Source organism: Sardina pilchardus, chromosome 11 (genome assembly GCF_963854185.1).
Source record: "Sardina pilchardus chromosome 11, fSarPil1.1, whole genome shotgun sequence".
NCBI classification, from domain to species: Eukaryota; Metazoa; Chordata; class Actinopteri; order Clupeiformes; family Clupeidae; genus Sardina; species Sardina pilchardus.
This window is the reverse complement of record NC_085004.1, coordinates 21,965,919-21,993,330: the sequence shown is the minus strand read 5'-3', so window position 1 is coordinate 21,993,330 and position 27,412 is coordinate 21,965,919. Positions and strand designations below refer to the sequence as shown.

The window sequence follows — 27,412 nt, the reverse complement described above, 5'->3', positions numbered from 1 at the left end:
AGGAGCGCGAGCGCGAGGCCGAGCGGGAGAAAGAGCGGGAGCGCGAACGGGAGCGCGAGCGCGAGAAGGAGCTGGAGCGCGAACGGGAGCGCGAACGCGAGAGGGAGCGCGAGAGGGAGAGAGAGCGGGAGCGGGAGAAGGAGAAGGAGAGGGAGCGAGAGAGGGAGCGCGAGAGGGAGAAGGAGAGGGTGGCGCGGGAGAGGGAGAAGGAGCTCCAGATGTCCAAGGCCATGGAGAGCCACTACCTCGCCGAGATGCACGGCCTCAGGGGACAGCCTGAGGAACGAGGCAAGCCTGGAGAGAGACTCACCCCCAACAGAGCCGGTACGCATACACACTCACACACACACACACTCACACAACAAACACTATTCACTCTCTCTCTAAAACACACTCTCTAGCAACACTCCCACACACCTTTTCCTTCTTAAAGTGTCACCGTTCCTCCCCATCACACTCTCTGTCTCTGTCTGTCTTCCCCGGAATCATGAGTCATTCAAAGAGTGAAAAACCAAAACAAATAGAAACACATTTCCAAGTGCCTGTGTTTAACTTCTGTCCACTTCAGTTCATTCCCAGTGGTCCTTCTTACAGATCTATTATAGCTAATCCTTAATGTACGAAGGCTAACGCAGACCTCTGACCACACTATTTCAAATATAATTTCACTCAACCGTTACAAATGACCACACTATTTCAAATGTAACCTCACTCAACCACTGAAATGTGCACAGTTTACTTCCGATTCGCCCCCTAACTTCCATGTCCTTGATCTTTCCCCCTCTCTGTCCAGCAGATAAAACCAAAGAGTCCCCACTGGCCACTCCTAAGCCCCTGCAGCCTGGACTGCACCCGTCCCTGGGACCGGCCCATCACGGCGTGCCCGGCCTGGTGCCGTCCCACGGCATCTTCCTGGGGCCTCCGGGGGCCCACGGGCCCGGCGTCCTCACGGCCGCCATGATGCTGCAGCAGCGCACCAACGAGGAGGAGCGCTGGCTGGCTCGCCAGAGGAAGCTAAGGCAAGAGAAAGAGGACAGACAGTACCAAGTGTCTGAGTTCCGCCAGCAGGTGCTGGACCAGCACCTGGACCTGGGGCGTGGTGGAGAGGGGGCAGATATGCGGATAGAGGGACACAGGTATTCACTTAGAGACACACACACACACACACACACACACACACATACGCACACATACGCACACACATATACGCACACACACTCACACACATTACACACTTTAAATATCACACATCATATTCATAGGTTTTGATCATTGAAAGTATGGCGTGATTGAAGTGTAGGACTCAGTTGTGAATCGAAACTCAGGACTTTAACTCAAATGGGTGGACAGCCTTAAATGTGGATCAGGATTCGGAGGGGGGGGGGGGGTGTTTTTTCTTGCTTTTCTGTGGCACTCTTGATCTCGTTAGCTTGTATCGTGGCTTCGACTGGGATTGAAAGACAGCACGCTGCGCGGCGCGTTGTTGTTGCCGAGCGTAAAGTCTTTGACCCGCAGTGGCAGTTTTCAAAAGTTTTCCACAGGAGACTGTTTTCCTCGCATCCTCCGCTCAAAAGAAATAATAAAACAAAAATAAAAAACGCAACTGTCAAGCGGCGAAGTGGAGGAGCCAACAGCGCGCTCCTTTCTCTCCTCCTTTTGTTCCCCAGCGTCTCTGATCCCGAGCGGCGCCGTGGGAGTTTTTTAGCTCCGAGGAAGTAGTTTTATCCCTCGACGGGTGCACCGGGGGGACCGTGTTATCACGCCGCTCCCGCGTCACCGGTGACAGTTCGAGCTTGAACGCACACGCGCGCGCACGGCACGCGTTCGTTCTCCACGCGTTCGTTCGCCACGTCTACCCCTTCTCGATGGTGGCGTCTCTTTGATGTGCCTCCAGACAGAGAAAGAGGAGGAGAGGGGAGAAGAAGAGAGGAGAGGAAGAGGAAGACGGGTGTCTAAGAGCGAGCCGTTTCATCTCTTTGTTTTGGCGACGTCCTCCGAAAAGTGACAGCTCCTGCCAGCGTGTGATGTGGACAGCGGCGGGCGCTCAAAGCCGAGCCGGCGGGCGATGGGAGTTGGAAGTTGTCACGGCGTTCTTGTTCGACGCTGGCAGCCATATATGTTTTATTTCATATATTCCGGCGGGAGTGGCGGTTGCGTAATTGAAAAGACAAAAGTGTGTGAGAGCCATTATAGCCTGGACGGCACAACTGAGCCGGCCCCGGCTGAGGCTGTATCAGAGCAGCACAGTTGCTATGATGTACTGTGTTTTATTTCTCTCCAGTTCCCCCCTACACACACACACACACACACACATATATACACACACACTCACACACACACCTACCTACCTACCTTCAGTAATCCCCTCCCAGACCCACTGCGCTCAAAGCTGGGCATTTTTCCTCCATCTCTCCCCCTGTGTAACAGGAGCCGTTTGGCCCTGGCTTTGCTCCTGCATTAGGGGGTCAGCAACTAATGAAGGGCTTTAGCACCGGCTGTGTTTGCGTGGGGGAGCTCGACTGATAATTACAGAGAGAACACACACAAACACACACACTCAGAGAGAACACACACAATCACACACACATACACACACAAAACACACACACACTCACACACACCTAACCCCCATCCCCCCGCTGCCCCCCGCTGAACCCCACCACTCCAATAGGCGGCCCAGGGAGCGCGCTCAGATGAGATTATCTGATCGGAGGGAGAGAGAGGCAGAGTGGGATTGGAGCCTAATGAGTCAGCTTTGTGGAATTAGAGGCAGGAAGGCAAGAGGCGGGGCCATCAAGGTGAAGGAGGAGAGGGGGAACTGAACAAGAGAGAGAGAGAGAGAGAGAGAGAGAGAGAGAGAGAGGTTATTCTGCACTCTCCACTCTCCACTTATCTCTCCATCTCAGTGTGTGTCGTGTCACAGTCTGTGTGTGTGCTGGGATCTGTGTGGGTTTGTGTTGAAGGTGATGGTGAGGAGGGGAGGGGAGGGGGGGGATGGGGGGCTGTGCAGTCAGATGGCGGCAGCAGCAGCAGCAGCAGCTCGGTGGAGATTCTCTGCTGAAGTCGAGCTCAGTGTGATTTAAACAGCACAAATCCCCTACGCTACTCAAGGGCTTTCTGACTGCACTCTGATAAAGCCTGCCCTACAGCATGTGTGTAGTAGAGGTGTGTGTAGTAGTGGTGTGTGTGTGTATGTATGTGTGTGATTGTGTGTGGAGAACAGTCATCTAATGAATTCTTTCTCTCTCCCTCTCTCTGCCTTTCTCTCTATAGAACTGTGTCAAACCACCATGAGTCTTCTGGTCGTGACGTCCGGGACCTGCACCATCACCTGGGCGCCCCTCCGCCCCTCATCTCCCCGAAGCCCCAGCCTCGGGAGCACGGTCCCCCGCACCACCCGCCTCCCCCCACCACCCTCTGGAACCCCGCCGCCCTCATCGAGAGCCCCTCGTCCGACTCGCGGCGCACCAGCGTCCACTCCCACGACCCCCCCGAGCTCAGCCGGCCCCACTTCGACATCAGCCGGCTGGCCTCGTCCGCCCACCACCACCCGCCGGGCTCCAGCAACGGCGCCCCCAGCAAGGCCGAGCGGCTGGAGGGAGACGGCGGTCACCGGGGCGGACGGAAGGCGGACTGCCTGGACAGGTACCCCCACATGCGGGGCCCGATCACGGCCGGCGGCGGCGGCGGCGCCGGTGGGGCCGTCTGCTTCCCGGAGCCGGGCGCCTACCTGGCCGAGCTGGAGAAGTCCACGCAGAGCTTCCTGAGCCAGCAGAGGGCGGCGGTGAGCCTCACCAGCCAGTACGGGGACCTCAGCGCCTCGCTCAAGGCCGCCGCCGCCATCGCCGCCTCCGGGGGGCCCTACAAGGGGCTCCTGCAGGGGCCCCCTCCCCCGCGGCTGGGCCCCGAGCCGGCGCTGGTGTACGACGAGATCCTGCAGCAGCACCGCCGGCCGGTCAGCAAACTGGACATGGAGGAGAAGAGGAGGAGAGAGGCCCGGGAGAAAGGTGAGAGACGACACACAGACACACAGACACACAGACACACAGACATACAGACATACAGACACACAGACACACAGACACACAGACACACAGACACACAGACACACAGACACACAGACACACAGACACACAGACACACAGACACACAGACACACAGACACACAGACACACAGACACACACTTCTTTATTAGGAGTTTGCTTGACACTTAGAAAAGTGTATGTCTGACTCTGATCCGAGCTTGTTCCCTAATGGGTGCTGTGCTGTGCTGTGCAGGTTACTACTATGAGCTGGACGACTCGTATGACGAGAGCGATGAGGAGGAGGTGCGGGCTCACCTGAGGAGGGTGGCAGAGCAGCCGCCCCTTAAACTGGACGAGTCCACAGAGGTACGCTCTTCTCCCAGTCCCAACCAATCACCTCTGTTAAGTGTGTGTGTGTGTGTGTTTGAGTGACAAAAAGAGGGAGAAAGAAAGAAAGAGAAAGAGACAAAAACAGTTCATGTGTCCTCTGCCCTCCATCCTTCTATATAGATATCTGTTCATATATATTCAGTGTGTTCTGTTCTGTCGTCCACCCTACAGAAAGTGGACTTCCTGCGCGTGTTCGGCCTGACCACGCTGTCGCGGCGCGACGAGCTTGTGCAGCAGAAGCGGCGGAAGCGAAGGCGGATGCTCCGCGAGCGCAGCCCGTCGCCGCCGGCCGTCCAGAGCAAGCGCGCCGCCAACTCCTCGTCCTCCTCCTCCGGAGGTAGCCCCGCCGCGTCGTCCGCCGCCGCCACAGCCCAGCTCAGCACGCGCTTCACCCCCGAGGAGATGGACAGCACGCCGCAGCTGGAGGACAAGATCCGCTTCCTCACCATGTTCAGCCTGTCCCACGTCAGCCAGGAGCAGAGGAGAGGTGAGGGCGCACGCCTGGGATGCATCCACCTGCCACAGAGCCATAGTGCAACCAACAAACAAACAAACAAACAACATCAGCAATTGATAAAAAAAACAAAAAAACATCAGCAACAACAAACAACAACAACTTGCATTTATACATTAAGACACCCAAAGCACTGATCGTGGTGGTCTTTAGGGTTAGTGTGGTCAAACCCAAGTGTCTGACTGTTGGTGCAGAGCCAACTGCCTTTGACCCTTTTCTGTGGTGGTAGCTTGGTGATGGTGGTGGGGTGAGGGTACCAACCATGGCAATTTAAATGCTGCATTATCTTGTAAATGTGTTTTAACGCCAAACACTCTCAAAGATTATATGCAGCTTGTTAGCGTTTGGCACCACCACAGCATACATGTGGCTTTGAGACTGGATTCTCTATGGATATCCTTTTGATTCGCCTTATATCGGTGTCACCAACACATGTAGAACATTCTGGAGACAGGGCATGCTACCAACATCAGCACTAAATGTATGCAAATTGTACATTTGCCCTGTCTGGTTTGTAAGTTTTGGTCAAACATTGCACGCACGCATGTACAGACACTCACACACACAGACAAACACACACACACACACACACACACACACACACACACACACACACACACACACACACACACACACTTTGCCTGCTCCTGAGGAGTACGAGTGTGAGTGGGAGCTGGCGGCTTATCCTCTGTTAAACCCAACCGGATTTACCGGATGTTTGCTGCAGATGGCTGTGTGTTCGCCTCCCACACTCACAGGAGGGGGGCCCTCACTTGCGTGTGTGTGTGTGTGTGTGTGTGTGTGTGTGTGTGTGTGTGTTTGTATGTGTATGTGTATATGTGTGTGTGTGTGTGTGTGTGTGTGTGTGTGTGTGTGTGTGTGTGTGTGTGTGTGTGTGTGTGTGTGTGTGTGTACACTAGGTACATCATGTTGTCAGAGATGCGTTTTCCCATTCTTCATCTCTCCTGACACGCTCCATACACACTCCCACACACTCCTTGTGTAAGAGCCAGAATACTCTACTCAGAATACGACACCACCAGCTCAGTGTTGTAGGGAAAGAAAGAGAGAGAGAGCGAGATAAAGAGAGAGAGAGGGTAGAAAAGAGAAAGAGAGAGAGAGAGAGAGAGAGTGAAAAAAAGCAGCCCCATGCCCTTGCTCAACCGCCTCTTTAATGCCGTCTTGGGCATCCTCTCTTAACGCTGCAGATAATGAGCGAGTGGTGGAGCTCCTGCAAGCTATCAAACAGAAGAGCGTGACCCTGGATACGCTGAGACACAACTCCCATCCACTGTGCAAGAGCCCCTCTGCCTATCACTCTGGTGAGCGCACACACACACACGCACACAAACACACACACACACACACACACACACACACACACACATGTGTGTGTGTGTGCGCACGCACGCAGTGTAACTGTCTCATAAACAAGGCGTAATATTGCTTGTGTTAGTTCTCACACGTACATTCACACATTCACCCGTGCTCACACCCGCCGAGCGCCGCTACTTCTTTCGGGAACACTGGCGTATTCTTCTCAGTTTCTTAGCGCGGCGCTTTGGCGTGTAATCACAAATAAGCTCACACACACACACACACCCCGTGGCTGCCAGCAGTCTGATAGAGCGCTGCGTTTTCAGCCATGACAGCTCCAGATGTTCACGGCCTCCCCCACCACTCCCTCTCCCTCTCCTCTCCTCTCCTCTCCTCTCCTCCCCTCCTCGCTCCTCGTCTATCTTCTCCTCTCCCCTCTCTTACCCATGTCCCTCTCTCCTCTCTCTTCCCCCTCGTCTTCTCTCCCCTCTCCCCTCCTCTCCTCTCTGAGAGGATTCCAAACCCCCCCCCCCCCCCCCCCCTCCTCTCTCTTAAAATCCCTCAACATGGCAGGATGGCTTGCACTAAGGCCATCAAGGCCATCCACGACTCCCAAATGAAAGTCCTCCAAATAGATTCTTGCGCAGTCCCACATTTCATTTCTTCATATTTCATTTGTGAATATATTCATAGACGTGGTAGTGGTGGTGGTGGTGGTGGTGGTGGTAAAGTTGTTGCTTGTTGTCTGTAGGGAACATATGTCTCATTATCCTTGCTCCTTACCTAGTGGTGCATACAGCACATCCCTGATGCATATGGCTTCAGTGCAAATTAGCTGTGATTTATGGATGGTGTGGCTTACACACACTGTTTCATATTTAGTTCAAGTGAATGGTAGGTAGTGCATTGCTAAACTTGATCTCAGCTGTGCATGATAGCAATACAGTTACGGTTTTACTCGTTTATTTGTGATATGTTAATTTGTATCTCTGACTTTAGCAGAAGTGTTCTCTGCAGTGTGCGTGTGTGTGTGTGTGTGTGTGAGAGAGAGTTTGTGTGTGTGTGTGTGTGTGTGTGCTAGTGGATTTCGACGTTAACGTCTCCGTTTCTGTGTGTCCCCTGACAGACTCCGCCTCCAGCCAGCCAGCAGCCGAGTCCGAGGACGCTCACGGCGCCCGGCCGCCCAGCCCCTCCCACGCTCCTGGGGGCCACGCCCTGCCATGTGACCCCAGCACTGCCCTGGAGCAGCACAAGCACTCGGCAGACCCCCTGAGACCAAAGGACCCCAGCCTGTCCGCCGCGCTGCCCGACAAGGCCAGGGGCGGCGAGGGTCCCTCCGCCAAGAAGTCCTCCAGCCTGCTGAACAGCATGCGGCCGCCGCCGCACCCAAAGGACGGCCCCCCGGCCAGCCTTAACGGCAGGGTCAAGCCCTGGGAGAGCTTCACGGCAGAGGAGTTCGCCCAGCAGTTCCACGAGTCTGTGTTACAGTCTACCCAGAAGGCCCTGCAGAAGCACAAAGGTGGGTCATTTGGTCTTCATGGTATAATGTTCTGTTCAGTACTGCCACTCTACTACGGAACTACATGGAAACAAAATCCTGTTTGGTAGTTGTCTTTCATAGTCAGTCTCCTAGTGCTGCGCTCTTATAAATCCTCTCTGTTGTTGGGACGGGATTTCGGTTTGTAGAGCATGACCATACGGAATCCGAAATAGAAACTGATAAAAATGTCCATTGTCCAAACATGTCAAATGACTATGCTGTACATGCAACATACTCACCAAACTGTTATCCATTCTTGTTCCACCAGGGGGCGCCTCTGTGATCTCTGAGCCCAACCACGCCCTGGACTCCTCAGTGCACTACAACATTCCAGAGCTCCAGAGCGCTCCAGGCCGCTCCGCCTCTTCCTCCTCCTCCTCTTCCTCCCACCACCACCCCGTCCACCCCCACCCCCACGCCCACGCTCACCCACACCCACACATGCACCCGCACCCGCACCAACACTCGCACCCTCAGCCCAACGGGCCGCACTGCCCCCTCCCGCCGCGCCCCGAGCTCGCCGGACCCCGCAACGAGCTCTCGGCCGACGAGGACTCCGACGACGAAGAGTACGAGGATGAGGACGAGGCTCCCACGCCCCGGTGGCAAGGAATAGAGGCCATCTTTGAAGCCTATCAGGAATACATTGAAGGTATGAAGTCCAACCCGTAGAAAGCCAACTTTGCTCTCTTGAATGTTTGTGCTCTTGACTCTGAACAATAGAGGGCACCGCACAATGCACAACCCCGTAATTACAGAGCTCTTGATGTTGTGCACAAATGCACTCATTTAGAGGGCTTTTGTCTGCAGTCAGGTCTGCATTTTCCTGTAATAATGAATTTGACATTCATTCTGTCTCTAAAAGAGGTCTTTGTACACAACTGCAGTGTTTCTGTTTATGCCTACACAGTAATTATAGTTTGATGCGCACACACACACACACATACACACACACACACACACACACACACACACACACACACACACACACACACACACACACACACACACACACACACACACACACACAGGCACGCACGCACACACAGAGTGTCCTCCCTTGTGGAGAGCGGTGTGTGTGCGCCGTGTGGTTCTAATGAGACAGTGTGTGCTGGCTGGCCCTCCGTTGCCTCGCTGCTGATTAGCTTGTGTGGGAGTCTGGGAGTATCAGTGCCCATGCAAATGAGTGCCCAGGTCGTTCCCTCGGGCTAACTCTCTCTCTCTCTCTCTCTCCCTCCTCTCCCCCTCCCTCCTCTCTCTCTCCTCCCTCCCTCCCTCCTCTCTGCCTCTCTCCATCTGTCTATCCCTCCCTCCCTCCCTCTTTCTCTCACTCTCTCTTCCTCCCTCTCTCTCTCTCTCTCTCTCTCTCTCTCTCTCTCTCTCTCTCTCTCTCTCTCTCTCTCTCTCTCTCTCTCTCCATCTATCCTTCTCTCCCTCCCTTTCTCTCTCCTCTACCTCCCCCCCTCCCCTGTCCCTTGCTTCTCCTTTCTTGTTGTTTCCACAGAGCAAGGCATTGAAAGGCAGGTCCTGCAGAGCCAGTGTAGGCGGCTGGAGGCCCATCATTATAACCTCAGTCTGACGGCGGAGCAACTCTCCCACACCATGGGGGTAGGTCCTCTCTCTCTCACACACACACACACACACACACACACACACACACACACACACACACATGCTCACTTGGTCTACCCTCCCTTCACCTCTCACACACATAAATATACATACACACTATGCATACTCACCCTCTTGCTTAAACACACTACACTTAGACGCACACAAACACACACACGCACACGCACACACACACGCACACACGCGCACACACACACACACACACACACACCCTTCACCTCGGTCATTGTAACTGGCACGCCATCTGTTTCTCGATCCTTTGTCATCTCCCGTTACATTGGTGAGCAACGCCCAGATTACACCATCAAGCTTTTGCAATAATGAGCTGATGTGTTGACATCCCCGGATAGATTACTTATGCATCCCCGGAGACTGTGTTTGTTTGTGCACACACTCTGTCACTGACCTTTGGATAAGTGCCTTTATTGGACTTTAACGGATGGTAGTCGTTGACATTTTACGAGATTAGTTATGTAATCGTCTCTCACCATCACTTTTGTCTCTTCGTCTCTTTCTCTTCATCAACCTCTCTCTCTTCCTTTCTCCCTCTCTCCCTCTCTCCTCTCTCTCTCTCTCTCTCTTTGGCTCTCTCAGGATCTGATGGCCCAGAAGCAGAAGCTGGCGGGCGAGAGAGAGAAGCTGCAGGCCGAGCTGGAGCACTTCAGGAAGTGCCTGTCCCTGCCACAGACCCACTGGTCCAGGGCTCACTTCAAGGGCTACCCCCCCAGGTGACACGGCCCCCCGGCCCCCGCATACCCACCGCACCCCCCCCTCCTACCGCCCCAACGCCACACTCCTGCCCTAAGCCCACTGACTTCGACCAACACATGGCCCCCCCAGGATGGAGATGGAGAGAAGTAGAGAGAGAAAGGCGGACCAAGGGGAGATGGTGCAGATTGGCCACACAGGAAAGGACTGAAGCTGGAGGAAGAGAGAGAGAGAGAGAGAGAGAGAGAGAGAGAGAGAGAGAGAGAGAGAGATGGCTATCCTATGTTTGTGCATGGGGAAAAAATGCCACTGACCAGCACCTAGGGGGTCATGGTGAGCACGTATGTAAAGTGATCAAAACCATTGAGTGATCTGGCCACTTAAAAACACACACACACACACACACACTCTCTCTCACACACAGACACACTCATGTATGCTCTGGGGTGGTGGCTCTATGTGATGACGCTGTTTATACCTCTGCTCCAGCTATGGCACCTACCCTTAGGGTTTCCCCCCTTTGGACCTAAAACTGAGTACTATGGGAGAAACTGATCCAAAATGGAGGTCCCATTCCCATGCCCAGTGTCAGCCCCAGTCAATGCTACCCTATGTAACACCAGGCCCGTCTCTGCCGCCCCCTGTTGGTCTAAACAAGCTTTCAACTGGAAATGCACTTAACTTGTATGAAAAATCCTGAAGAACTACGAACTACCTGGAGGTACTGTGTAACAACAAAGGAACTCTTTTCAAATTAGGGAAAGAACTTACCGGAAAAAAAAGAAAGAAATGCACACTTTTTGGAAAGAATAAAGGAAATGTTTTATTTCAAAGTACAAAAATTGAGAATAAAATTTTAAAAAGGTGCTTCGGCCTTGTATTGTAAATAATATTAAAAACAAAAAAAAGAATTTTGTATGTTTTTATTACTTTACTCATTGTTGTTTGAGGAAAAAAAGAAAAGCCTGCCATTTTTATATGTTATAGCTTTTTGTTTTTCATTTTGGGCAAAGAGAAACCCCTTGCTTTTAGTGTGTACTGCTGCTGGTCGGGATAAAAGCATTTTGCGGCGGATCTCGGGGGGGCAAAAGGAAAACAAAATCAAAGAGAGGACGCGATGAGTGGACACCTCATCCCTTCTTGTCCCTGCCTGTACTGCAGAACCCTCTAGCCCCACTGACCGCTCCAACTTCCACTCTGCCCAGAACTGGGACTCTGGACCGTTCTATACGTAGCTTCCTGTCCACTCTCTTTCACACACGATTGGATGAATCCCTCCTCCACCATCCCCATCAGGCTCCGCCCAGTGGGTTGGCGAAGCCTGGTCACCCACTGCCACGCATCCTTGCCCGGAGACTTCTGGAACAACCCCTGTGTTGTTGTCATGGGACTTTTGATTTTTTTTTCCTTTTGAGTTGTTCTTTCGCCTTTTCACCAGGGTGCAGCATGTCTCCCCCCCCCCACATGCACTGTTCATGGTGACCTCCATTCTCCATTTTGTTTCATTATGTTTTAAAAGTGTGTGTGTGTGTGTGTGTGTGTGTGCAGAGGCACCTGGTTTGAGACCGGGTGGAGAGATGTGTCTGTACACTCAAAAGTGCATTGTTGTTTTCTTTGGGATTTCTGTTATGTTGAGGAGGATGACCCCTGTCAAATGGTAGCCTGGTGGCACTTGAACAAGGAGCTTGATAAACTGATGTCCTGGCCTGAAATGTACTAAGATCCAAAGTATGTCCTTTTTTTATTTGTTGAGTGATACACAAATAAGCACTGTAATTTGTTTTTTGTTTTTTTTGTTCCTTTGACCTTTGTTAAGTACCACTTGTCACCATGCCCATGTTTGCCATAAATGGAAAGTTGTGCCAAATGCCCCACAAACATGCAGGACCATATTTCTGTGAGCATTCATATCAAACTGGAGTGGATCATGTCCTTGTTTATATGAACAAAACGATGCCCATAAAATATATTGGGTGTTGTATGCATTGCCAGACATCCTTTTAAATTTAATGCTAAATTGTAACTGAACAGAATGGCTTTTCCAGTTATAGTGATGCCTATGGCTTCATTAAGCTTTTGATGGAGAATTGCCATTTAAAATGCCATTTAGTCTTGAACAAAACATAATCTTCCATGCGGAAACTAATTCATTAAAAAAAAAAAAAGTAGATGATAGTGTCAAAATTTGTCATTGACACAAAATGTAAGATTGCCATTTGGTTGATGTACCATATCGATTTGAGGGCTCCTTCTTTGCCAAGCTTCTCATGTTGATTTTGTATGGATTCATCTCTGTAAGACCATGCATTCATAGAAGCTAAATTGTTATCCCTGCCCTTTTATGCCTGAGGAAGACAGAATAAACACAAAGGCCTTAACGCAGTGCCAGGAACTTAAATACAACAATAATCTCTTTTAGGGGAAAAGAATATTATTTTGTATGTTTTGGGGAAACACATCATATTGTTTTTTGTACTATTTTTCTTCATGTTTTTTTTTTATTTTATTTTATTATTATTATTTTTTTTTTTGGTGAAAGATGCCCACCACCACAATCACAGAATAAACCATATGTATGCATGCAGGCCTGCAGCCTGGGCTTACCACCCCTGCTTGATAGACAAAGACTCCTAGCCAGTACCACCCAAACCGCCATGCCGAAAAAAAAAAAAAAGTTTGGTAATATTCACATAGGTAGCCAAGCACTCTGCCTCCATCTTTGTGTGCGGTCGTACCCACTTTGAACTCTCTGTGAGCAGGTCATTATGTCCGCTGGTTGGCATGTCCCTCTGCCTACAGAAGCCGTTGACTGTAGCACCTTGTCTCTGTTTCCTTGTGCTGTTTCTCCCCCTTTACCTTATTCATATTTTCATACCAAACTCCCCCCCCCCCCCCCCCCTCCTCGAGACGGCTTAGAAGCAAGAGGACAGTGCTTGTCTCGTGTCCTGTCCAGCTCCTCTTCCCCTTTATCGCCCACCCTCATCCCCCCCCAGCTGACCTCCAGCTAACGGAGTAACGGAGGGCCGAGCTGTAAGCAGGTGAAGCAGACAGGACCGCGCCCCCCCTTCCCTCCCAAAAGCCCTCCCACTCTCTTCCCACGTCAGTCAGTCAGTCATCATGATTCCCCGAGGTACAGAGGAGTGCCAGGTTTGGAAGTGGTACCATGTTTACAGACCCCCAAGGCTGGCCCTAGCATCGACTGTCCTACCATAGCCCATGTTGTCCAGGTGGAGGGCAGGGTGTCCCCCTCCCCTCCCCCATCACACACGCACATGCCCAACGGAGGAGGTCTAGATGCTGTGAAATCATGATTTTTTTTTTTTTTTTTTTTTTTTTTTAATGTACTTGTTTGAATTCATTGTAATGTAATATATTATTTGTTGAATGTAGTAATTAGGTATTTATGAATATATTGCTGTAATTTCAGACAAAAAAATAAAATATTTGAAAATGTATCGATGTGTTCGGTTTCACACCAATAACCTTTCTGCATACTTAGTGGTAAACATAGAGGTAAACATAAGGTAAATAGTGTGGTTTAGACAGATAGATCCTTTCTCACTAAATCTATAGCTCACTAAAAGAAAAACAGCGATACAATGCATCCATAAATAATATACTAATGTCAAACATTTTCTCTGCTAATAATCTGAGCTTCTTGCTTGGTATTAGTAATGAATTTTGTTTATGCAAGTTAAAATGATTACATAATTGCCATTCAGGGCACCAGATTTACACATAAAGTATTTATGGCAATGGGTATGGTTGCTCTTTTTCATTTGTTTTTGCGGATGTTGATATTAACTCAAAGCATTCGTGCTGGAGAAAAGCGAGCCAATATGCAAAAACACTTACTGTAGCATACATGATACATGCCTTAACAATTTATTTTCTAACAGTTCCCAACAAAAGCGTCTCAGTTGCCAGTCATAAGCGGTCGTGGTTTTGTGGACACAATGTGTTCCTTAAACTGCAAAAAATGTGTACAATATTTGCAATTCATAAGTATGACTAGGTATATTTACAATGTATGTAGAAGTATAACAAGGTTACATGTTACAATGATTCCTGTCAAATACTCTTAATTCTGCATTACCTTCTTGTAGAATTGTATAAAGAGCATCTCTAATGTTTAATGTGGTCCTGGTCTGGCTATAACACAACATTGTGTTAGTGTTTTTGGAGGGGAAACTGGCCAGGTATCTCTTCATTCAGTGCTTCAGAGTGAGGGTTGGGCGCGAAGGCTCCTATAAACAAAGAGACCGCAAAGAGTCTCCATACAAACCGGAAATGACATCCGCATGCCTTAAGTGCAGCGTTCATACGCCGAGCTGCACTACCTCTGGCCGTGTCCTAGTTCTATGCGGCCGTCTCAGAAGGCGTGTAGCCGGACAGTAAAGGGAGTAGTCTAGATTGAGCACATGTCCTTCTGAAGCATGTGAGCGAGTGAGCGTGGCGCACTCCTGGGTCCCTCTAGTAGTCCATGGTCTTCTCTGCGGACGTCCCTGGCTGGACATTGGAGCGCAGCTTGTACATGCAGTCGAGGGAGTCCACCAGAAAGGAGCGGGTGGTGTTGATCTCCATCAGGGTCAGGTTATCCAGCTGTGAGGAGGGGAGGGGAGGGGAGGGGAAGACGCAAAGCATGAAGATCTGCACATCCTGCACTGGTGATATTAACTAGCCGTTCTTGTCATGCTGTTACAAACATGTTAGTTAGTTAGTTTATTTCTTACAGGGACCATATACAGATAATATTAATCACTTAAAAGAGAAAAGATACACTGTACCAGATTTAGCTACAAGCTATTTTCCATCTGCAGTCCCAACATAACCAGTAAAATATTTATTTATCACACAAAAAGTACAAAGCAATGATGATCAAGGAGTAAATAAACAAAACAAAAACTCTGCCTTGAGAGGACATGAAAGAGTCAATCAGTGTAAAGACTTGAAGGACCACTGGCTTGACTGCTGTTGACCCTTAAGCAAGTTCAAATGTCTTTATTCTTGTTGGAGGGTAAAACATTCAAATAAATGCGAAAACAATGGACCTGTTAGGGATTGCTTCAAAAAAGCTAATAATTTGACAGCAGTAAAAAAGGACTCATTGTGAACCTTTTCTAAATGAATTGACGAGCAACTGAGGAGGTACATTTGTCTCTTTTGTTGCATTTTGTTTTAGATCAGTGCAGAATTTCAGAGAATTACAACAATGTAGCTGGAACCTAAATGTACGTCTGCATCAGACATTCAAACTCCTGGGCGGAGACTGTTATAGAACAATTGGAAGTTTATAATGGAATTGCTGGAATGGAACTGCAATACTTCTACAAACTAAAAGATTTGTTCTGTATTTTAAGCTATACTCAGGAAAATATGATCTTTTCATACATAGTAACCTAGCAAATGTAGAAGTATATCTATCAGTACGGGGGAAACTGATGGAAAAGACTTTGATATTGTTGGTGAAGTGACTCCTTGTAATATAGGAGAACTAGTAAAGAGTTACGACAGATGGTAAAATTCCCCATTCAGTGACTGAGGACAGGCTCCTGAGCTAAGAGAAATTGTTTACGTGATCAATACCATTGATCAAATCTGTGTCTTGAAACTGACAATCTGGTTGCTTGAAGGCTCTTTTGCGTAAGGTGTCCTTTGACTTCATATGAAGTGATGCTGCCTGATTAATTCTTGTCTCAGGCTGCTGAGATGCAAGTTATCGGTGACTATTGGAATCTTGAAATGCTCAGGACCATAGCTTTGTTGATGCTGTATACTGGTGCTCAGGATTATTATTTTATACTGATTGCAAGATTAATATATTATACTGAGATGCAATACTGACAAGAAAGTAGGGGGCGATCACGGCAAAAAAAGGTGACCGCAAGATATTATCGACATCAATGCTGGGTGCAATTTCCACATCTGATATTACTATAGTCTCCCTCTAGTGAAAACCTCCAGTAGGGTGCGTAATGCTGCAGCAAGTCTGTACACAGGACACAGCAGGTCGCACGCCCTCTGCCCTGTCTCACTAGTATAGGGGACAAACGTTCTGATAACGGGGTACCGAGGCTACTTCAGAACAGTTATACCGAGCACTGTTCCCCTTCTCATCTTGGTTTTACATCTTTCGCACTTAAGTATTGAGCTGTATAAGACAAGCCATCCATACCTTAGCATGGGCTTCCTGTTGGCTGATGAAGCTGTCAATGGACAGGCGAAGCTTGGCTATGCGTGTGTCCCAGATGTCCTTGACCAATGTGCGGATCTCATCTGCTTTAGGGATGTTGTCAGCAGCACTGCACAGCATCAAACATCACAATCATTAACAAGGCATCACATTAGCACACACTAACCACATCCACTTAATAATATGATTACTTTACTATTCCAAGGGCAGATTTCAACTTGGATGATGCAAAATGCTATATTGTTCTATTTCATTTAAAGTTGCATTGAATAGTCGAGATGTCAGTCCAGACAGCAGAGGATACAAGTGGTATAAATTAGACTACCGTAACGATAAGATAATAGATTGTTCTGATACCCACTGATTCAGAAGAAGTTTTGTGAGTTCCATGTAGTAGGGATTTGGTATAGGAGTAAAAGTGTCCTCTTTCCTCTCTTGGTCACGTATTTCCTCGAGTTTCTCTAAAAGAGAGCAAATAGTCACTTTGCAATCTGACTTTTTTTTTTTGTTCCCCAATTGTACACAGACGTGGATAACTATGGGGCCCCAGAAGGACCATGATGGGAATTATTTTCTAGATGTAGAAATGTATTGTTTGAGTTCCTTTTACATTCCCTTCCAAATTGCCAGACACAATGCTTCTGCATTCCCTCCTGTCCTAATGCGACTTGTGTTCCCTTGCAATACGTTTGTCCTTTTATGAGGGAATGCAAAACTATTGAAAGGGAACACAAAACTAAAATAAATTCTTACCTCAGGAAGAATAAATTCCCATTGTGTCTCTTTCGGGACTCCGTAGATTACTATATAACCAAAAGTATTGGGTCACCTGCCTTGACCCATATGAACTTCAGTCACATCCTATTCTTAATCCATAGGGTTTAATATGATGTGTTAATATGATATGTTGTCAGCCCACTCTTTGTAGCTATAACAGCTTCAACTCTTCTGGGAAGGCTTTCCACAAGGTTTAGGAGTGTGTTCATGGGTATTTTTTAACCATTCTTCCAGAAGCGCATTTGTGAGGTCACACACTGATGTTGGGCGAGGGGACTGGTTCTCAGTCTGCGCTCTAATTCATCTCAAAGGTGGTCTGTTGGGTTGAGGTCAGGACTCTGTGCAGGCCAGTCAAGTTCATCCACACCAAACTCTGTCATCCATGTCTTTATGGACCTTGCTTTGTGCACTGGTGCACAGTCATGTTGGAACAGGAAGGAGCTCAACCCAATAGAACACCTTTGGGATGAATTAAAGTGGAAACTGAGAGCCAGTCTACTCGTCCAACATCAGTGTGTGACTTCACAAATGCGCCCCTGAAAGAATGGTCAAAAATGCCCATAAACACACTCCTAAACCTTGCGGAAAGCCTTCCCAGAAGAGTTGAAGCTGTTATAGCTGCAAAGGGTGGACCAATGTCATATTATGCCCAGATGTGACTGAAGTTCATATGGGGGTCAAGGCAGGTGACCCAATACTTTTGGCAATATAGTGTACATGGTAGGAATTTATATCTATTAAGGAGGAAATTGTTTAGTGCTATGTTACCACACAATAACTTTTGCTTGGTGCAAGGATATGCAAAACCAATGGAGGGAAATGCAAACTTGTTGTGAGTGAATGCAAGTTATTGCAAGGGAACGCAAAAGTTGCTCAAACACATTTTCCAACAATTATAAAATATAAATATCGAAACATGGCCCTTCAAGGGCTCCGTAAGATAACTGCAAGAAGTCCCAACTCACCAACATCCATCCATTCCGGTGGTAAAATCCTGCATTTCTGTCTCTGCTTTAAATTGAGAGCCAACCAAACGGGTACCTCAACTGGTAAGCCTGGATTGAATGGACCCAAATCACCCTGATGTAACACAAAAAAACAAACAAACAAAACACATCAATATTTGCATTAGTGGACTCCAGAAAGGTTACTGAAGAGTCGTTTACTATCTACAACTACTAACTGAAACGGGGTACATTTATATAGTAATCTAAGTCATAATCCCATGTAATTACATGTAGAAGGCATATCTGATCAATCATTAAGGAAAACATTACGTCAGTTAATCTGTTAGCTGCTAACATTGACATAATAATTGACGTAAATAGCAGCTAACTATCTGTTAGCTGGCTAACTTACCCCTATGAGATAAACTTTGTCAAGGCTGAAATTCGGTATTATCTGCACCATCTCTTTTTCGGCGAGGAATTCCACTTCAGACGGATCCATTCCAGCGGGATTTTGAATGTCAAACAATACAATGTTAAAGAAATTAAGTTCAACGAAGAGGCCACCTGCCTAGTCAAAAGCATAGACAGCAAAGCATAGAAAGCAGCAACTCCCGCGAAATTTTCAGATTGGTCTTCACTTCCGTGTCAGCAGCGGAAACATGGCAGCAGAGTAGTACTGGCAACTACCACGAGATGGCGCCACATAGGCATAACCAAAGTCCGTCTTATTACATTCTCTGGCACGACTGTCATTTGTACATGCAATTTATATAATTTCTAGTGTTCTTCAATTCTCATAACTTCTTAAGCCATCTACAAATACATTCGTTTTATATTGTTATAATGATTCCCGCTGATGACCTAATAAGACAACGAAATAATTAAATCGGTATGGATTAGCATTTTGTAATGCTCTTGGTCGTTTTCTCTTCCATCATCACAAAACACTTTGCTCTGGCCTATAGCCTACATAAAATGGAAGTAAACAATCTCATTTGTCAGAATACAATTTCACATATGAGTTCACATAATTGTGTTAAAAAAAACATGCAAAGATTGTTTTGTACAAAGAGGGCTTTATCTCAAAATGTTTTATTTTACATTCATTCAAATCCCTTTTTACAAACATTTATTTTATTTATTTCCAAGTTCATGAAGCCAGCTGTTTCAATTCAGTGTTGTGATAACACATACTTCAAATTTGCAGATCAACCAAAGATATTACATTAAAAATCAAGGTGTGTTCCTTGATAAAGTATCAGTCTACGTCATAACTAAGGGTAAACAAGGAAAATATTTGAAACAACAATATATATTAAGACTTAAAACAGTTATCTATAAAGTTAATTTCGATACATTTTAATTACACCCCTGCAGCACAATTGAATGGCTCTGTACTATAATTTTGAAGAAACTGAAAAGACATTTATTATAATTTAACAACAAACAAACAAAAATGAAAATAGGCCTCATCATTATGCCCTACCAAATGTGCATATTCAAGCACAGTCTGAAAATCTTAATGTTTCAGGTACTGTACTTTAGAACACAAAAAAAAGGGGGGGGGGGGACTCTATCACATGTGACTCCAACTGGTAGTGCACCATTCCAAGCTTTGTCTATTAATCATTTAGAAAAAAAATCCTCCTATGAGCATTCACAGAATTGCCAGGAACAAACTCCATAGCACAGAGGGGTCCCCTTTTATTTGGCATTGATGGCTTTGCTGCAGGTCACTGAAGAAAGGCATTTTAGCAAAGATGTAGGACGGACTTGTTAATTTCAGGGTTTGTCCAATCGTTCCTGAGGTCATCCAGATGGTTATCGAAGTCTACCAGGCTCTCGTAAGATCTGCTGTCCAGCAGTGTTGAGGTAATCCTCTGGGCTTCCTCCCAGTCCTCAAAAGAATCACTGGAAATTGACCAATTACAAATGACACATTTACATACCACCTGCTACAGTTGTAAAACACAAACAAGACAGACAGAGATGACACAGTGGGAATTATTTGGATCCATGCATGCCGGACTGACACCACTTCAGGTTTTCTTCATACTGTACATCAACGCCACTCCAACCTGTCTGGTGTGGATGTGTCAACTGTGACTTGTTTAATATATCTTTACACAATATCACAGTGTGACTGTCATGGCTTTGGACATATTCCTCAGACTTGGAAACCTGGTCTGCACCAGATTCATTCTGTCACCCACATGCAGCACATCTTTTTAATAATTAAATAGATGAAAGAGGTTAAATCATTTGTGACATGTGGTTGGACTTATTTTTCAACCACACCTACACGCCTTGATTTTACTGTTGAATCTCTGACACTGTTCAACAATGACAGAATGTTTAAGTGAAATGATGTCTTCTCTGCCATTCAAAATTGGATGTGGATAACTTACACAGTTGCATCCCTGCTCTTCCACTTGTTTTCATGATGATCAAAGATATTTACAATGGGTTCAAAGCATCCCATGGTGAACCGGCTGTTGTCCACCTAAATGTGATAATACAATCTCATTAGCTCATTAACTAATTTCTGTTGAATTCAGAAGGCAATGATGAAACAAATAGATGACACAAACAAAGACATGCACCACAGTTTGGAAACACTACACACACTATGTAATCGTCATTGCCTTAAAAACACACATTTTCCTATTCTGTTCAAATAACTTAAAAGCAATCAGAAATGTAGACATTGTTAATGTTGTTAATTACTATTATAACTGCATATTGCTGGTTTCTAAATCTGTGGAAAAGGCACATTCTCTGCCCCCCTCCCTCCTATATTTGGTACAGAGACCCTGGTGGGTCCCCGGCAATAGTTTAGACTTTGAGAAGGAATGCAAAACCATTGCCAGGGAATACAAAACGTATTGTGAGAGAACACAATAGAAACTCAAAAAAATATGTCCCTCCTCGATAAAAAATAAACTGTAGACAAGTTTGTCTTTAAACAAGGCAGAGACCCATACTGAGCCACATTATGCAAGACTTATTTAATGAAGATGCAGTTGAGCTGTAATACTACAAATGTCAAATTATGTGATGGGGCACATTATCAATCAAAGCACTTTATTTATTTGTCAATATGTGTGATTTTCTGCTTGTTTCCAATTCTGGTTTTGAGCGATAGTGTATCTAAGGTATATCAAAAACTTACAATAATCATGACAGCTTCATTGAAGTTCTCTGAAATCCTTGAAGTTACCTTTTCAGCCACCTGATTTGGTCTATTAAAAAAATAATAATAATAAGTTCAAACTCAAACATGGAAAGCAATGCAGGCGGACACACTCCATTCAGGAGAGATGTCTAAATTACTCAGTCATGCTACAGTAACTGATTTACCTCGAGTCTTTCGTGCGTTCATTAGACTGGTAGTAACCTGCTATGACATATTTGTTCTCTTTGCACCATGTGTCAATCTGGGGAGAAGAAGGAGGTGTTTAAACAGACATGCATGTCGTTTCAATTATGTATTCATATTTAATCAGTAATCCCATGTGGATATACAAATTCAGAGTCATGATACCCTGTATATTAAAGTGCTGTAAAGACTAAACAGTTGCCAATAGCCCATCAGTCATCATAAAGTTATTTTCTATTAATTTCTCCAAATAGTAACAAAACACACGTGTTCATAGAAAATGATGGTATATTGCTAAAGAAAAGTACTAAACATTCTTACCAGTGTCAGCGCTACTTCCAACATAGGTGCTAAAGCAAGGGTGCCATGGAAAAGAGGAACACAATCCACACATAAGACTGGAACATTGTGACTGTCCTTTTTCTTCTCCTTCTGCCTTTCGGCGACAAAAAGTCCGTTCACAGCGCAGTGAGGGTATTTGGCAGCATGTAGTAACATTTTACAGTACGCCTGAGTAGTCAGTTTAATGGCCATTTTCAGAGCTGATGTAAAAGATCTACAATGGTGATGCTAACTATAGGTAACGTTAAAGGCAAAATACAACGCTTCTATAAAGCTAGGCTAAGCCTCTAGCTAGCTAACTAATGAATTTCATATCCATGTAACGTTAATTAACCTGAGCTAGCCACTTATGTTGGATTAGATGTCCTTTGCTTCTCATATAAGCGTTTAAACTTCAATCTCACAGTACATTCATTCGCCCGAGAACTTAAAAGCGCAAAATGTAGATGAATTCTCAAACTTCCCACTAGCGTGAATTTCCACTGTAGGATCCCACAGGATCATCGGCAAGATGCAGTAAAGCATTTCGGTACCAATTACGGCTTCCATTTTGGTTCATTGCAAAAGGCCGTAAAATGCATTTCTGAGCCACAATGGCGCTTGAAAAAAGACAAATACAAGTACGAAAATACAACAGTAAATACAATAATATTATTTTTTCTTCTTCTTCTGTTTCAAAACATGTTTTAGAGCAGAGAAAAATACAGCCATGTTTAACAGTTTGACCTCTCAACTTGGCAAACGTTTACGACACGGTGTACGCAAGCGCAGAATTTAATATAGGTACTTCCTTTACGTTTCAGAGTCTTCGGGTAACCGGGAGCGGAAAAGAGGTAAGTGAAGTTGATTAAAAAACACATACATTTTTAACCTTACGACAAATTGTTAGTAGCAAATGTGACGTTAAGCTGGGCAGTAGTTCACTTTGAGCATAAGTAATTGAATTTGCCAAGAGAACGTTGAACAGTCCGTCGAAAGATGCAACATGACATTGAGTATCGCTCGATGTGACTTACATCAGCGCTAACGTTAGCCAACACCGCTTTCTATGCTGTTTCTATGTGAAGAATGCTAGCAATATAGCTAACATCCATTGAATATGCTGGTTGTCTGGGGATTAGCATATTTGGAAATCTTTGTACACGTCAATTTATCTCGCGCACATTGCTTCATACTGATGTAACACGCCGTGTTGTTCGTATCTGGTGAAATTCCTAATCTTGATATAACATAAGCTAGCACAAGCTCACTGGCTAGTTTGGTGGCAAATCCTGATATGACCTTGTGCCTTGTGTACGTTAGCTATCTTATAGCTCGCTAACCAGCTAACATAGCAGAGATGCCTACAGGCTGGTAACATAGATTGGGCTTTTAGCTAACATGATATTTCACAGCCCGGATGGAGTTTGGTCCTTCTTAACATTTACTATGATGTGTTATATTTGAATGCAATTTCACGCCATTCTAAGTCAAATGCTGACTTGTTCACACTTAATGTCCTTAAAAGACTCGGTAAGGCATTAACCATTGGCGGGTAGCTTAACAACTTCATTAGCTCAACTTGGGTCTTTTATGTTTGTTTACATTGGTCATGAATAGCAATTCACATGTTAGCTGAAGTGTTTTAGTGATGCTTCATTTAAAGCTCTGACCTCCAGTGGTGTTCTATTCAATGTAAATATGGGTTCACATCAGGTCATGCATTAACATTACATTATTTATAGATGCTGGCAAAGAGAGCCTTGAGTGTCCTTGGTAGGAGGGCCATCTCCACCTCCGTCTGCCTTCGTGGTGGACATGGTAAGTTATTTGAAATTAATTAAAACTTTATTAATTAAATTAATAACTTTGTCACGGTTGTGTTAAAATAAGTGTTTGGCAATAGATGATTTTATGTCTAACAGAAATGGTCTTTTTGAAGGGGTTGCCAAGGTGGAGCCTTACACACTCCCGGCTTATTTTGACCGCCGAGAGAATCCACTTCCAGACATCAAGTTTGTCCAGACCTTGAGTCCCGAACAGCAGTCCCTGAAGGAGAAAGAGAAGGGCTCCTGGGCAACATTGTCCAATGAAGAGAAAATTGCATGTATGTACATTATAATGATATTTGTGACCTTTTTCATTATTATTATTATTGTTATGTATGCATACTATAATGTAATGTTGACCTTCTTTTGGACAGTGCACTGTATTGTTTATTCTAGAAATAAGCCTATATACACACAATAATACAGCAGTTATTTTATTATTATTATTTTTGACAGTGTACCGCATCAGCTTCAATCAGAGCTTTGCTGAGATGAACAAGGGATCAGGGGAGTGGAAATCAGTTATTGCGGGCATGCTTTTCTTTTTTGGATTCACTGGATTTGTTGTGCTTTGGCAGAGGACGTTTGGTAAGTCATGACTGTAGTCTCATGGTGCTGGATGTGACTTTGTGACGTATGTTATAACATCTAAAGACTACCTCAGGAGTTGTCGTGGTCTATTGTGGCAAGAGCTACGATTGTGACTAGCAAACACGATTTGTGTAGAACTGGACTTGTACTTGCACATCATTTGTAAATATATTGTCAACATGTACTAGGTACTGAAGGTCATTATTTTGACAATAGCTGGACTTGTGTCCTGTCAGTCAAGAAACATGGTATTTACCAATCTTCGTTAAAGCAGCTTGGCTAATTTGAGTGGATGGGTAGAATTAAAGTAGTGCTTCATGCATTTGTTTTTGAAAGGTCAAATCTTAAAGTTCAATGTAATATTTCTTATTCACTCATGCAGTATACTGAGGCTGTTTTTATTTATGTTCATGTTCTAAATATTGATTTGAATAGCGCACACTTTAAATCCAAATAGGGTTCAATTATAGCACATGTGCTCAGAAACCCTCGAAAGTCCACCCCATCACCATTTGTGTCCCTGCTATAATATTTATGTTTCCCCAAGCTTTTTCCTCTAAAAACAATTCCCTCAGGTGAAGGTCAGCATGTCATGTGTGTATGTGGAACAGTGACTGCCACCTTTGTCCCATATAGTTTTCTTCACAAGGGAAAGTATTTATGAAGAGCTTATCACGTATCCTAAAGATTGTAGATATAACTTTTGTGTTCTGCCTTGTTTGTTTTAATGCAGTGTATGGTGATGTGCCACACACCTTCGCACCTGAATGGAAAGAGAAGGAGTTGCAGAGGGTGTTGGATATGAGAGTCAACCCTATTGAAGGCATCTCCAGCAAATGGGACTACGAAAATAAGCAGTGGAAGAAGTAAATGGATCAACCATGACCAAATGTGTCACACACACACAAGTTACTTACAAACAAACCTGTATATTTATCAACTGTCCACATTACCTCAGTCCATGCGTTATGGAAGACCACTTCCTCCTATGGTTATTGTACATTGTAGAAAATAAAATTCCAAGTGTGTACTCAAGTTCCGTGTGTGTGTGTGTGTGTGTGTCCAAACAGCTGCTGGCAACGGGGGTATTCCAGAAAGCGGATAGTGTAAAAAAAAAAAAAAAATCAGTATTTGAACTCTAAGACCGGTCCCTATGGATCCTTAAAGGGATATTCCGCCATTTTTGGAAATACGCTCATTTTCCACCTCCCCTCGAGCAAAACAATCGATATTTACCTTGTTCTCGTTCATCCAGCCATTCTGTGAGTCTGGCGATACAACTTTTAGCTTCAGCCTAGCATAGATCATTGAATCGGATTAGACCATTAGCTTCTCGCCTGCTAGCTTCATGTTTAAAAGTGACTAAGATTTCTGGTAATTTTCCCATTTAAAACGTGTCTCCTCTCAAGTTAGAAAGTGCAATAAGACCAACTGAAAATGAAACCTGGCGTTTTTCTAGGCTGATTTGACATGGAACTACACTCTCATCTGGCGTAAGAATCGAGGCAACTTGCAAACGTACCATAGGCGTAGTGATATCGTACGCAGCATCTGAAAATAGTCCCCATAGACAACAAGCAGTAGTAGTGCCAGTAGTGTGCAAGTTGCCTTGATTATTACGCCAGATGAGAGTGTAGTTCCATGTCAAATCAGCCTAGAAAAACGCCAGGTTTCATTTTCAGTTGGTCTTATTGCACTTTCTAACTTGAGAGGAGACACGTTTTAAATGAGAAAATTACCAGAAATCTTAGTCACTTTTAAACATGAAGCTAGCAGGCGAGAAGCTAATGGTCTAATCCGATTCAATGATCTATGCTAGGCTGAAGCTAAAAGTTGTATCGCCAGACTCACAGAATGGCTGGATGAACGGGAACAAGGTAAATATCGATTGTTTTGCTCGAGGGGAGGTGGAAAATGAGCGTATTTCCAAAAATGGCGGAATATCCCTTTAAGTCTAAAAACTTAGGAAATTTCGTTATTATGTGTAAGGCCTAAAAATGTCTTAATGTATATGAACAAAATGCAATTTTTGTTCAGTTCATTGTTTTATTTTACTTGCCTGACCTACAGCAATGACAATTGACCAATAAAAGCCACTAATTACATACATAAAAACTGTGCCTGAGATGAGGGCCTTTTCAGTTCTAACTTTTGGTCTCGTACCAGCCTGTTTGATCTTTGCTACCCCAGAGCCAACTTGGAGTGCAACTTGCCATCTACAGTGCCTATAGATATAGAAAGTCATCATACCCCTTGAATAGAAATTGTAAATTTTTTGTCTTACAGCCTTGTCTTCAAAACCCATTAAAAACACTTTTTCCAGTTTTATTTACACATTTAGCTGAACAACATCAAAATAATGTTTAAAAAATAGACAACAGTTCTGAAAATAAATAAATGAAAAGCTAGAATAGGGTTGGAAAAATCATCATACCCCTGATGTAATACTTTATAGAGCTTCCTTTTGCTTTCATTACAACCATCAATCTGTTTCTCTATTAGCTTTGCACACCTAGATTGGGGAATATTTGCCCAATCTTCCTTGCAGAATTGAAAAAAATCAGTCAAATTCTGTAAGAACGGCGATGGACTACTCTCTTAATCCACAGATTTTCTATAGGATTTAAGTCCTCTGGGCTCTGACAAAGTCAAGGACATTCACCTTCCTATCCTTAAGCAACTGCTTTGTTCTTTTGGCAGTATGTTTAGGATCATTGTCGTGTTGGAAGGTGAATGACCTGCCCATCTTCAGCTGTCTAGCAGAGGGATGCAGGTTTTCCTCAAGAATTTGGGTGTACTTGGCAGCATTCACTTTCCCATCTATCCTGATAAATTGCCCAGTACCCGCTGAAGTGCAGGTTCAATGTCATGTACTCATAAAATAATGTAAGTAATGAAATTCCTTGTGCTCAAGTGTCCATTCAGGTACAGAAATTAATTAAAAAGAAAAAGAAATAAATAGATACTATAAAAAAAAGAGGGATTGGGGAGGACCAAGGGACACCCAGGAGCAACAGGGGCAAGGAAAAAAACCCTTGATCAGGAAGAAACCTTGGGCAGATCCACAGCTCAAGGGGCCAACCCAACTGCCTGGTGTCGTGCTAGTAGAGGGAACATATAAGTGTGTGTGTGTGTGTGTGTGTGAAGGCAAGGGAATCCTAAGGGCAGGCATGTGTGATGTCTTGGGTTGAGTGGTGGTGGGACAGTTAAAAAAAAAAAAAGGGGGTGTGTGAAGAGAAACATCC

The 27,412-nt window shown here is 45.4% G+C and overlaps 4 protein-coding genes across 11 annotated transcripts in view; 2 read left to right on the top strand and 2 right to left on the bottom strand.

Annotated features, from left to right (window-relative positions):
* Positions 1-10,994, top strand: part of gse1b (Gse1 coiled-coil protein b) — a 184,700-nt gene extending 173,706 nt beyond the window's left edge. For 5 of the 8 annotated variants that reach the window (XM_062548921.1, XM_062548923.1, XM_062548920.1 and 2 more), the window contains 10 exons: positions 1-324; positions 794-1,136; positions 3,274-4,007; positions 4,280-4,392; positions 4,588-4,903; positions 6,139-6,252; positions 7,374-7,766; positions 8,056-8,439; positions 9,292-9,395; positions 10,014-10,994. The exon at positions 1-324 is cut by the window's left edge and continues 62 nt beyond it. In XM_062548921.1, the coding sequence (XP_062404905.1) occupies positions 1-324; positions 794-1,136; positions 3,274-4,007; positions 4,280-4,392; positions 4,588-4,903; positions 6,139-6,252; positions 7,374-7,766; positions 8,056-8,439; positions 9,292-9,395; positions 10,014-10,151 (2,963 nt within the window). In that variant the 3' untranslated portion in view covers positions 10,152-10,994. The remainder of the gene's footprint in view (positions 325-793; positions 1,137-3,273; positions 4,008-4,279; positions 4,393-4,587; positions 4,904-6,138; positions 6,253-7,373; positions 7,767-8,055; positions 8,440-9,291; positions 9,396-10,013) is intronic. The other 3 variants (XM_062548917.1, XM_062548922.1, XM_062548919.1) reach the window with 3 other exon arrangements.
* A 3,002-nt stretch (positions 10,995-13,996) lies between these two features.
* gins2 (GINS complex subunit 2) lies at positions 13,997-18,654 on the bottom strand. The gene is made up of 5 exons (XM_062549305.1): positions 18,457-18,654; positions 18,063-18,177; positions 16,682-16,781; positions 16,303-16,429; positions 13,997-14,729 (listed from the first exon to the last, which is right to left on the bottom strand). Exons 1-5 carry the CDS (start codon positions 18,544-18,546, stop codon positions 14,601-14,603), a joined length of 561 nt encoding a protein of 186 aa, XP_062405289.1. The 5' UTR covers positions 18,547-18,654; the 3' UTR covers positions 13,997-14,600.
* Positions 18,655-19,123: 469 nt separating this feature from the next.
* emc8 (ER membrane protein complex subunit 8) lies at positions 19,124-22,528 on the bottom strand. Its single transcript, XM_062548966.1, has 5 exons — positions 21,748-22,528; positions 21,408-21,484; positions 21,220-21,289; positions 20,456-20,550; positions 19,124-19,958 (listed from the first exon to the last, which is right to left on the bottom strand). Exons 1-5 carry the CDS (start codon positions 21,958-21,960, stop codon positions 19,799-19,801), a joined length of 615 nt encoding a protein of 204 aa, XP_062404950.1. The 5' UTR covers positions 21,961-22,528; the 3' UTR covers positions 19,124-19,798.
* On the top strand, positions 22,526-25,202 carry LOC134095430 (cytochrome c oxidase subunit 4 isoform 1, mitochondrial). Its single transcript, XM_062548967.1, has 5 exons — positions 22,526-22,601; positions 23,493-23,568; positions 23,690-23,854; positions 24,033-24,164; positions 24,901-25,202. The coding sequence occupies exons 2-5, from the start codon at positions 23,493-23,495 to the stop codon at positions 25,035-25,037; spliced, it is 510 nt and encodes a 169-aa protein (XP_062404951.1). The 5' UTR covers positions 22,526-22,601; the 3' UTR covers positions 25,038-25,202.
* The last annotated feature ends 2,210 nt before the right edge of the window (positions 25,203-27,412 follow it).

Bases quoted from the DNA above. Each gene is read 5' to 3' on its own strand.
- emc8 (XM_062548966.1), bottom strand. From the start codon at position 21,960: ATGGCCATTAAACTGACTACTCAGGCGTACTGTAAAATGTTACTACAT. The intron at 21,485-21,747 runs GTAAGAATGTTT...TCTTCTCCCCAG, and splicing joins TGGAAGTAGCGCTGACACTG to ATTGACACATGGTGCAAAGA. The intron at 20,551-21,219 runs GTAAGTTTTTGA...TATCACATTTAG, and splicing joins ATGAAGCTGTCATGATTATT to GTGGACAACAGCCGGTTCAC.
- LOC134095430 (XM_062548967.1), top strand. From the start codon at position 23,493: ATGCTGGCAAAGAGAGCCTTGAGTGTCCTTGGTAGGAGGGCCATCTCC. The intron at 23,855-24,032 runs GTATGTACATTA...TATTTTTGACAG, and splicing joins CAATGAAGAGAAAATTGCAT to TGTACCGCATCAGCTTCAAT. The intron at 24,165-24,900 runs GTAAGTCATGAC...GTTTTAATGCAG, and splicing joins GCTTTGGCAGAGGACGTTTG to TGTATGGTGATGTGCCACAC.
- gins2 (XM_062549305.1), bottom strand. From the start codon at position 18,546: ATGGATCCGTCTGAAGTGGAATTCCTCGCCGAAAAAGAGATGGTGCAG. The intron at 16,782-18,062 runs GTGAGTTGGGAC...GCTCTCTTTTAG, and splicing joins ACCGGAATGGATGGATGTTG to AGAAACTCGAGGAAATACGT. The intron at 14,730-16,302 runs GTATGGATGGCT...CCCTCCTCACAG, and splicing joins AACAGGAAGCCCATGCTAAG to CTGGATAACCTGACCCTGAT.